This window comes from Megalobrama amblycephala, linkage group LG15, assembly GCF_018812025.1.
Source record: "Megalobrama amblycephala isolate DHTTF-2021 linkage group LG15, ASM1881202v1, whole genome shotgun sequence".
Taxonomy (NCBI): Eukaryota; Metazoa; Chordata; class Actinopteri; order Cypriniformes; family Xenocyprididae; genus Megalobrama; species Megalobrama amblycephala.
Genome location: NC_063058.1, coordinates 21,906,214 through 21,918,461, shown reverse-complemented (window position 1 = coordinate 21,918,461; position 12,248 = coordinate 21,906,214). Strand labels below are relative to the sequence as shown.

At 35.7% G+C, this 12,248-nt stretch overlaps 1 protein-coding gene across 4 annotated transcripts in view; it reads right to left on the bottom strand.

The window, feature by feature from the left end:
• nptna (neuroplastin a) overlaps nucleotides 1-12,038 on the bottom strand; it is a 30,345-nt gene extending 18,307 nt beyond the window's left edge. For 2 of the 4 annotated variants that reach the window (XR_007180141.1, XR_007180142.1), the window contains exons 1-2: nucleotides 11,718-12,038; nucleotides 1,624-1,798 (exon numbers count right to left, since the gene is read on the bottom strand). Coding sequence is in view for 2 of the 4 variants with exons in the window: in XM_048159117.1 (XP_048015074.1) it covers nucleotides 1,624-1,798; nucleotides 11,718-11,790 (248 nt within the window). In the remaining 2 variants the exon portion in view is untranslated. The remainder of the gene's footprint in view (nucleotides 1-1,623; nucleotides 1,799-11,717) is intronic. The other 2 variants (XM_048159117.1, XM_048159118.1) reach the window with 2 other exon arrangements.
• Between the last annotated feature and the right edge of the window lie 210 nt (nucleotides 12,039-12,248).

The following is a 12,248-nucleotide window of genomic DNA, read 5'->3' as shown; positions in this document are numbered from 1 at the left end:
TTAGGAGTCAGGCAGAGAGATTAGCAACACGTGTTAGTAAAGACAGAAGCCTCGCTCAGGATTTAGACCAATGCAGAGCAGAGCGGCATCAACAGACAGAGAGCCAAGGCTTGAGAGTCACTGAGATAATGCATTTACAAAACAAAGGCCAACTTGGTTAGTGCAAATGACTACATGATCGCTATTTGTTAACACCCAGAAGCCTATATTGCTATATTTTGATCTGATAGTGGCACAGAATGATATTAAAGTCAATAAAATGTACTGAATCGATTAAATAATCTATTATTAAATATAATGTTGATTTTTCAGTTCATCTATTATTAAATTAAATAAATATTTTTTTTTAAAATTAAAATCATTAGTTAGTCGATAGAAAAATATATAAGTATATTTATAGTATTAGTAGTAGGTCTGCAAATAACAAATTTTGCTAATCAATTAAAGGGTTAGTTCACCCAAAAATGAAAATAATGTCATTTATTACCCATAATCATGCCTTTTCACACCCATAAGACCTTTGTTCATCTTCAGAACACAAATTAAAATATTTTTGATGAAATCTGATGTCTCCGTGAGGCCTCCATAGGGAGCAATGACATTTCCTCTCTCAAGATCCAATAATGTACTAAAAACATATTTAAATCAGTTGATGTGAGTACAGTGGTTCAATATTAATATTATAAAGTGACAAGAATATTTTTGGTGCACCAAAAAAACAAAATAACGACTTATATAGTGATGGCCGATTTCAAAACACTGCTTCATTAAGCTTCGGAGCATTATGAATCAGCGTATCGAATCATGATTCGGATCGCGTGTCAAATCGCCAAACTGCTGAAATCGACACACTGATTCATTTGTGCTCCGAAGCTTCCTGAAGCAGTGTTTTGAAATCGGCCATCACTAAATAAATCTTTTTTTTTTTTTTTGCCGCAACAAAAATATTTTCGGCGCTTTATAATATTAATATTGAACCACTGTACTCACATGAACTGATTTAAATATGTTTTTAGTACATTAATGGATCTTGAGAGAGGAAATGTCATTGCTGGCTATGTAGGCCTCACTGAGCCATCGGATTTCAACAAAAATATCTTAATTTGTGTTCTGAAGATGAACGAAAGTCTTACGGGTGTGGAACGGCATGAGGGTGAGTAATAAATGACAGAATTTTCATTTTTGGGTGAACTAATCCTTTAATCTGTTGATTAAATTATGTACAATATACATTGTGTAAAATATCAAGTGCTTGATGTGGCAAACTGGTCACATGAAAAAATATGTTTACAATTTACAATAATATGCATTAATAAAAGTATGTAAAATAAATGTAAAAAAATTATAAGTATGACTTAATGTTATTATACTTTATATACATAATAAAAAATGTAGCAGCATTTAATTTAACTCAAATTCAAAAAATATTTTATTAGACATTATAATAGTTATCATCCATATAAAACTACTTGGTAAAAATTATAATAACAACATGCTTACATACTGTACATTTCATGTAGTATTTGGTTTGTGTGCCAAATCTTATTTATTTCATATTATAATGCTTCTAATGTTTCAGATTCAATGCTATAAACAGCACAAATGTTCAATAACAGCACCTACTTGTACTCTGTGTTCTTGGCTATGACCCTTGTGTCAGCGATCTCCTCCCCGTTTTTCATCCAGAAGGTCTCTAGGTAGGCGTTTTGGAAAGCTGTAAGGTTGCACTGAAGCGTGATTGGTGGGATGTGGTAACCCACGGGTAGAATCATGTGATCCGATGAATCGATTGATGGTTCTGAAAATACAGATGTGTCGGTCAAGGCCAGAGAAATACTACATCACACTGATTGAAGGCGGCGGGGATCTATACATCTATATATAAGTGTGTGTGTGTGTTTGTGTGGAAGAGTGGGAGAGGAAAATAAATATGGGGAATAAAGCTGAATATGCTTTATAGCAACAAGAAAATAAATCACTGAGCTTTTCCAAGCAGCTTCTTTATGATGCTTTGTGTAAATGGACTAATATAGACTCATATACCATATTATATTAAAAGCTCACTATTAAACGTATGAATCTCTTATAATAAAAAATTTACAAAATCATTTTCCTTTTATTCATACATTATATCCAGTGAAGTCCAAAAGTCTGAGACCGCAAAGACTGTCAAATAAACATAAATAGTTTTAAGATTTTGAATTTTATTATTGAAACAACAACAAAATAAACCATTATGATATACAATAAATAAGAAATATCTAAGATTCTGCACACAAACACAAACCAAATACTAAACTAAACTAAAGTACATTCAGTTCTGTGTTATTTGAATAGTATATACTTTATTGATATAGTATTATGTAAATTTTTCAAATAAAATTTTATTTTTATTTTTTGTTTTCACTTTAATTTCAGGTAAATGATGGCAATGTCACTTATTTGCGCATTTGTAGTTTACAACAAAGTATCGTTTACAAAAGTTTGCATTTTCAGGCCTCCAAAACGCATTGTCGTGTAAATGAACGGCCAAAACACATAAAACGTTTTCAGTTTTTAGTTGAAACCCCTTAGTTAACAATAATAACCCTGGTTCAATACAGCTTTTCACATTAAATATTATATTACTTGTAGTGAATTCTAACCACCTTATTTTGCAATGCAGAAGTAAGCTATTTACTGTGAATATGCAAGGCTTCAGATTCATTAGCTGCTAAGAAACTAAATAAACAATAAGTGCAGTAAACTGTAAAACTATTTGCGCTACAAACCAGCGTGTTTATGATTATGACAACACATTTAAATAATATGGTAAGAAATAACAGTTTGCAATGTCAAGCAGCATACAAGCTGTTTTTTACAGCTAAAATTAACCAGAAGCCGGACACACTGAATTTACAAATTGCTATGCTGCTCTTACATTAACAATAAGGTGGATAAAGAAGTATAGTGGTCTCAGACTTTTGGACTCCATTGTATATCATATATGATCCAGGCCTGTAATATAGGAAGTATTTGACCATTGGTTATTGAAAAAAACCTAACTGTTGAATACTAACTACTGTATCTTACCAGATTCCATGGACTCCTTTGAACAGAAACTGTAATATTGTCATAATCAACACAAAGAAAGCAACCTTGAAATATCTCAATAAGGAGGACAAGGACATTTTACACTCAATAAGGGCTTTTTGACTACAAAAGTAGGTCACTGCCTGTATGTAGCAGCTACTAGCGATCTAAAAGGATGGTGCTCTGACCGTCTGTAGTCCGTTTATAGACTAAAACCAAAGGAGGAGGAAAAGGGAAGATCCACTACAGCAAATGCTGACCATGGCACTACACTAAATTGTAGGTAAAGTCAAGGGGGCGGATGGTTTATTTTGGCCACACCACTAGCGGGGACAGTTAACTCACTCTGCAACACCGTAACTGTTGCCTGGGCTCGAATCCAGGTAGTGGACGGATTCTGGCGCAAATCGTTACGCCGCGGGTCGTTACTGGCTCTGCACTCATAAATCCCAGAATCCTCAATGGTGACGCGGGTGACGGACAACACGCTTACGCCATTGACGCCGTACGCGGTGTTGATGGACACGCGTTGCCTGCGCGCGCCATCCCACAACTGGAAGAAGTTGTCGGCCCTGTTCACCTCGGCGTACCACCACTGGATCTCAGGTGTGGGCTTCCCCACAACATCACAGTACAGCTCAAAGGTGTCGCCCGTCAGCTTAGTCTCAGAGAGGGGGGACTTTACGAACCCCGCTGAGGGGCGGCACAGAGACGGGAAGACAGGAAAAACATGACAAATAAAGAGATGGGAGGAAAAAAAAGGACAGTGAAAGGGCAGCGGGTGGAAAAAAAAGAAAGATTAAACTCAAATTACAAACCAAAAGTGCAATAAGAAATAAATAATTTAACAATGAATCCATGAGAAAATACAAAAAAGATCCTGCCATGCACAGAAGTGTTATTTACTTTTTGAGGAAATGAATTGGGGTCAGGTATGGAAGCCCATTTCCGCCACTAAATAAAAAAATAAAAAGAGTAATTGCGACTTTTTATCTCAGAATTCTGACTTTATATCACACAATTGCGAGAAAAAAAGTCAGAATTGCGAGAAAAAAGTCAGAATTCTGACTTTATATCACACAATTGCGAGAAAAAAGTCAGAATTGCGAGAAAAAAGTCAGAATTCTGACTTTATATCACGCAACTGCAAGTTTATATCTCAGAATTCTGACTTTATGAATCGCAATTGCGAGACAAAGTCAGAATTGCGAGAAAAAAGTCAGAATTCTTACTTTATATCCTGCAATTGCGAGTTTTTATCAGAATTCTGACTTTATAACTTGCAATTGTGAGTTTATATCTCAGAATTCTGACTTTATATCACGCAACTGCAAGTTTATATCTCAGAATTCTGACTTTATGAATCGCAATTGCGAGACAAAGTCAGAATTGCGAGAAAAAAGTCAGAATTCTTACTTTATATCCTGCAATTGCGAGTTTTTATCAGAATTCTGACTTTATAACTTGCAATTGTGAGTTTATATCTCAGAATTCTGACTTTATATCACACAATTGCGAGAAAAAAAGTCAGAATTGCGAGAAAAAAGTGAATTCTGACTTTAAAAAATTGTCAGAATTGTGAGAAAAAAGTCAGAATTCTGACTTTATATCACGCAACTGCAAGTTTATATCTCAGAATTCTGACTTTATATCACGCAATTGTGAGTTTATATCTCAGAATTCTGACTTTATATCACACAATTGTGAGTTTATATCTCAGAATTCTGACTTTATATCACGCAATTGTGAGTTTATATCTCAGAATTCTGACTTTATATCACGCAATTGCAAGTTTATATCTCAGAATTCTGACTTTATATCACGCAACTGCAAGTTTATATCTCAGAATTCTGACTTTATATCACGCAACTGCAAGTTTATATCTCAGAATTCTGACTTTATATCATGCAATTGTGAGTTTATATCTCAGAATTCTGACTTTATATCACGCAATTGTGAGTTTATATCTCAGAATTCTGACTTTATATCACGCAATTGTGAGTTTATATCAGAATTCTGACTTTATAACTTGCAATTGCGAGAACAAAAGTCAGAATTGCGAGAAAAAAGTCAGAATTCTTACTTTATATCATGAAATCGCGAGCTTATATCAGAATTCTGACTTTATAACTTGCAATTGCGAGAAAAAAAGAATTGCGAGAAAAAAGTCAGAATTCTGACTTTATATCAGGCAATTGCGAGTTTATATCTCAGAATTCTGACTTTATAACTCACAATTGTGAGATATAAACTTGCAATTGCGAGAAAAAAAGTCAGAATTCTGTGATAAAAAGTCGCAATTACTCTTTTTATTTTTTTATTTAGTGGCGGAAACGGGCTTCCATAGTCAGGGGCCTCATTTTAACCGCAATAACGTAAAATCTCTGATCTGACCGATATTTTATTTTCCTTTTTTACATCTTGAAGCACAGATTTTAAAATTCTGTTCAATGCTGAGAAACCAATAAGTAATTTACATTGTATGGATGACAACTAAACAAATGGCATAAACATTCTATATTATTTTGTCTAAAAAATACAAATATTAAATATATATATCCTGTGCATCCTTACCCTGCAACCACCGTGTGACAATGGCAACTTCTTACTAATTGAGCAAAAACTACTAACTTCTTACTTACTGACACAAAAAGACAATCTTTTGAGCTCACCAAGGCTGCATTGATTTTACCAAAATACAGTAAAAACATAATATTGTGAAATATAATTACAATTAAATATTTAAATCTCTTTTTTTTTCTATTTTATATTTTAAAATGTAATTAATTCCTGTGATTTCAAAGCTGAATTTTCATCATCATTACTCCAGTCTTCAGTGTCACGTGATCCTTCAGAAATCATTCTAATATGCTGATTTGCTGCTCAAGAAACATTTCTTATTATTATCATCAATGTGGAAAACAGTCATTATATATATTTTTTCAGGATTCTTTGATGACTAGAAAAGAGCTTCTTCTGCAGATAGACACAAAGTGCACAGCCCTGAACGATGCCATCAGCATATCAGTCTGAATCTGAGCACCTCAGTGCAATCTCACTATTTATGTGTGGGTGTGCTGATGGACAGGCGGTTTCCATAGAAGCATACTAACAGTAGATGAGCAGGTAGGGCTGCCCACCACCCCCTCATTAACTGCTGTCTAAGCTGATTGCATTCAGAGATATCAAGCCTCGCAAAGTGCCCAGTCATATAGTGTAGTAAGTGTTTGTTGTGTGCATTCAGCAATATAGCAACTTAGGAACAAAACTGAAAGTGATTAATCAACAGTGCTTTCTGCTTTTCAATGTTTTCAAGCACCAGAAAACAAACTAATAAAAACTTGTTTTGAATTTAAAAACAAAAGGGATAGAATGTGTGAAGGCATTTTCATTAGATTTCAAAAGTTTATAGGCCTGTGCATAAATAAATGATGAAAGACAAGATATTTGAACAACAACCACTGACAGGTGTTCATAATTTACTGTCATTTATGTTTTGTCATTATGAAAACAAAGCATATGCCATTTTATTATGAGCTTCTAATTGCATGCTCCAAGCATAATAATATTAATTATAATAATAATGTTTATACATATAAAATATAGCTATATTCTGATTTGAGTGTGACTTCAGTCAGTGTATGAATAATTATAATAATAATATTAATAACAATAGTGCATGTATACAAATACACAGTGACAGGAGGAGACTACTGTTTGAATAATAATATAGTAACAATATTGTGCATACATATGAAATATAACTATTTCAATTTATTGGAGTGTGAGTTTACTATAAAATAATAATGATAATAATAATAATAATAAATATGCATATACAGGTGCTGGTCATATAATTAGAATATCATCAAAAAGTTGATTTATTTCACTAATTCCATTCAAAGAGTGAAACTTGTATATTATATTCATTCATTACACACAGACTGATATATTTCAAATGTTTATTTCTTTTAATTTTGATGATTATAACTGACAACTAAGGAAAATCCCAAATTCAGAAAATTAGAATATTGTGAAAAGGTTCAATATTGAAGACACCTGGTGCCACACTCTAATCAGCTAATTAACTCAAAACACCTGCAAAGGCCTTTAAATGGTCTCTCAGTCTAGTTCTGAGGGCTACACAATCATGGGGAAGACTGCTGACTTGACAGTTGTCCAAAAGACGACCATTGACACCTTGCACAAGGAGGGCAAGACACAAAAGGTCATTGCAAAAGAGGCTGGCTGTTCACAGAGCTCTGTGTCCAAGCACATTAGAGAGGCGAAGGGAAGGAAAAGATGTGGGAGAAAAAAGTGTACAAGCAATAGGGATAACCGCACCCTGGAGAGGATTGTGAAACAAAACCCATTCAAAAATGTGGGGGAGATTCACAAAGAGTGGACTGCAGCTGGAGTCAGTGCTTCAAGAACCACTACGCACAGACGTATGCAAGACATGGGTTTCAGCTGTCGCATTCCTTGTGTCAAGCCACTCTTGAACAACAGACAGCGTCAGAAGCATCTAAAGACAAAAAGGACTGGACTGCTGTTGAGTGGTCCAAAGTTATGTTCTCTGATGAAAGTAAATTTTGCATTTCCTTTGGAAATCAGGGTCCCAGAGTCTGGATGAAGAGAGGAGAGACACACAATCCACGTTGCTTGAGGTCCAGTGTAAAGTTTCCACAGTCAGTGATGGTTTGGGGTGCCATGTCATCTGCTGGTGTTGGTCCACTGTGTTTTCTGAGGTCCAAGGTCAACGCAGCCGTATACCAGGAAGTTTTAGAGCACTTCATGCTTCCTGCTGCTGACCAACTTTATGGAGATGCAGATTTCATTTTCCAACAGGACTTGGCACCTGCACACAGTGCCAAAGCTACCAGTACCTGGTTTAAGGACTATGGTATCCCTGTTCTTAATTGGCCAGCAAACTCACCTGACCTTAACCCCATAGAAAATCTATGGGGTATTGTGAAGAGGAAGATGCGATATGCCAGACCCAACAATGCAGAAGAGCTGAAGGCCACTATCAGAGCAACCTGGGCTCTCATAACACCTGAGCAGTGCCACAGACTGATCGACATGCCACGCCGCATTGCTGCAGTAATTCAGGCAAAAGGAGCCCCAATTAAGTATTGAGTGCTGTACATGCTCATGCTTTTCATGTTCATACTTTTCAGTTGGCCAAGATTTCTAAAAATCCTTTCTTTGTATTGGTCTTAAGTAATATTCTAATTTTCTGAGATACTGAATTTGGGATTTTCCTTAGTTGTCAGTTATAATCATCAAAATTAAAAGAAATAAACATTTGAAATATATCAGTCTGTGTGTAATGAATGAATATAATATACAAGTTTCACTTTTTGAATGGAATTAGTGAAATAAATCAACTTTTTGATGATATTCTAATTATATGACCAGCACCTGTATTAATAACTATATTATGATTTTTTTTTTATCTTTTGTTTGCATTTCCATTTTTATCTACCCTTGTTTTAATGTTGACACTTGCACCAACCTATATACTTAACATATAAAGCTTCTAAAGTCTAACAGTTAAAAAAGAAAAATATGAAACAAATGTGACTACTATGATACATATTTATTTATTTAGTATTAAAAGATTATGGGATCAGTCAGTGAGAGGTTTGTGTAAGGGTTTGTGCGAGTAGGGAGAACAGACAAAAGATCAATAGCACAAATGAACAAAAAAGTAATACAAAGTTTCCTTTGAGGTAATGTTACGTAAGTATGCAGAGAGGCTTTTTGATTGTTGAATTGTATTATTATGTTAATCAGAATATTAATTTTACACACAGCAGTCTACTGCTGGTTCTGTTGATAATGATTGTGATATAAAACAATCATATAAGGGCATAATGAGAAATAAAGCAGGCCCAGATATGATTTTTGCACCTTTCTACTCAATGGGTGATACAAGTTACCAAATGCTGCATTGATTAAAAACAATATATATGGACATAAGCATGTTTTATTTTGATCTGATGACTGTAATGAGCATCGCAGAAATTAGGAGGCATTGAGGATCTCCTATTCAACACCCCTGTGTGCATGAAAACAAATTAACATGTGCCTGTAATTAACATGGGCCAATATTGATCAATTAATTTATCTCTGTATTGGTCGATAAACTATACTGTGCATCCTTTAATGGTAAGCTTGATTGCATACAAATATGTTGTTCGCTAAAGATAGAAGCAAAAACCTTGTTAGTCTGAAGGCAGCAATCAATGTTGTGCTCTTATGCCATGCAAAAACATCTATGCCAAAATGATCCATTTGATCAAATGTGTCTGTGTGTGTGTGTGTGTGTGTGTGTGCTCACACATTTGTACTGAGAGATAAAAAGCATCTGAGTGAGATGAAAGGAAAAGTGTCAGGTTTGATCTTCATATGTGCTGATCACAAACAGGCAATGGGCTACAACAGTGGGTTGTGACCAAAAATGGACCCTAGATTTGTTCCGAGAGGCTTGCGGACAGGAACAATGCTAAATGCAAATTCTAAATTGCAACTAACTATATATGTGCAATGCATACACTGTAAAGAATTGTTTTATTTAACATAAAAAAGTAAGTTACCTGGTTGACTTAAAATTTTGAGTTCATTGAAATTAAAAAATTGAGTTAATACAATGAAGGCGAATGGTTTAATCAACAGAAACTCAAAATATTATGTTATCTGAACTACATTAATTATAAGTTTATTTGACAAAAGAAAAAAATGTTGTGATAACAAATCATGAAAATATTTTTTACAGTGAAGGACAGCTTAACTTCTAAAAAATTAAGGAAACACTTCCCATATTAGTTGTTGACACCCTACAAGAATTTGGCGTACGTTTATTTGTCGTTTGTTAGAAGCTAGTCAATTTTGGCAGAGGCTAACAAGAAAAATGAAAAGAAAAAAAAAAAAAGATCCAGATTACATTAAAAATTGGTTCACTTGCATGCTGTTGGGCCTATGTTAGATTTTTTATTTCAGAAATAGTTTTATACAATGCAATGGGTCGCAAATTAAAGGGTTTGTTCACCCAAAAATGAAATTTCTGTCATTAATCACTCACCCTCATGTCATTCCAAACCCGTAAGACCTTCGTTCATCTTCATAACACAAATTAAGATATTTTGGTGAAATCTGGGAGATTTTTATGTCCTCCATTGAAAGCAATAAAATTACCACATTCAGTGTCCAGAGAAGTAAAGACATTGTTAAAATAGTCCATGTGACTACATGGTTCAACCTTTATGTTATGAAGTGATGAGAGGTATCTCCCCTGTCAATCTGCTATATGCTTTTTTCATTGCAGCGCTTCGAAATAAAGAGTTTCGTTTTTGCGCACAAAAAGTAGTCACTTCATAACATTAAGGTTGAACCACTGTAGTCACGATGACTATTTTAATGATGTTTTTACTACATTTAGGCTACTACATGTAGGTAATTTTGTTGCTTTCAATGGGGGATAACAAAAAAAATCTCGGATTTCATCAAAAATATCTTAATTTGTGTTCCGAGGATGGATGTTGAACGACATGAGGATGAGTCTTAATTAATGACAGAAATTTCATTTTTGGGTGAACTAATCCTTTAATATGCAACTGAAGCAAAGCAAGTTGAGAATCACAAAGTCCAATCATTGGGTCACCTTGAATCACAAAGAATAACCTCTGACTACTTTTTCAGCTTAATTAACACATTTTTTCCTCCATTATTTCCTATCATTTACGATGTTAAAGGTGATACTTTATGCATTAGTTAAACGGCAGTAATTCATGGCCAGGAGATGAAGTCGGACGGGCTCTTGTGTTACCGCTCATTAACTGAGCGCGTCCATGTCGTCATAATGCACCGCGGTGCTCCTCCGTTAAGACTTTAACGGGTCCGCGCGCACGGGGAGGACATTAACGCCATGCATACCGCTGCTGCATCGGCTCTATAAATAGAAACATGCAGCAGAATGGACTGCTGCTATTTACGGCGCTGCAGAGGACCGGGTACCTGCCTCTACCGTTATTTCCTATTTGACATGCGAGTTAACGCGAAGATGTCGCTGCGCAAAAGGATCGGTTTGCGTCGGAAGAACAAACAGGAACATGAGAAGAATTTCTGAATCATTAGATTGGCCGTATGCAAATCAAGCACAAGTGCGAAACACAGTTCTGCATTTTTGGGTTTGTGATAAGCAGCCAATGACCCATCTAAGCGCATCCAAACGATCCTCTGGAAAGGAGAGAACCATAATCACAGTCACAAATAGATGCTCCCTGTGGGACAAGTCACCAAATATTAAAATCTAACCTATTTGTGAGAATGAAGTAGAATGGCGAGCCGCTTTTAAGAGATATAAACTGCTCTTTTAAGGCGGAATGCAGTGCGCTTTGACATTTAAACCTACAAGGACATGTTTTCTTAAATATTTAATACACATAAATGTCACCTTTCTCAGTCTGAGCGGCTGTTTAGTTCTGAGTATTTCCAAAAGCAGTGCTGAGGATTGATGAGAGTTTATCCCGTGCGGTCGAGGCAAATTGCACCTGCACGTGCAGCAACCGTTTCCTTATCAAGAAAGCCTTCATAATCTGTAATAAAACGTTTCTTTAAGCTCAACACATTAAAGTCCTTACCGTTCTGAGCGGAGCCCGAATGCAGCATCAAGACCCCGAATAATATCACCAGCGGATTCCCGGCGCAAGACATTTTCTAGGTCGTCTGGATACCTGGAATATGTGTGGAGGGATGCAGAGGAGAGGGAGAAGAGGGCTATCGAGGAGGATGTGAGTGGAGAGGGAGCTGCTACAATGACGAGGCGACCCTGGATGGAGCTCGAATCGGGTCACGTAAAAAAGCCCGTCGCCTAGCAATAGCGAGCGCGGTTAAGTAGATGCCGCCGCTACACTTACATCCGGTTTAAAGCGAGGCTCGTGAAGACGATGGCGCTGTCCTCTTAAATTCCCGCGATAGCAGACCTGTCCTGCCTACATGCCAGATAGACGGACACAATCCTCAGGTGATTATCAAATTCGCTCAAACACTCTTAAAATAAGGCTCTCTAATGGCATATATGGTTTTATTAATAACTTTACATCTATGGAACATTTTTAATGCACAAAGGGAGATTATTATTAGTTATTTACACTAAGAAAATGGTTCTTATA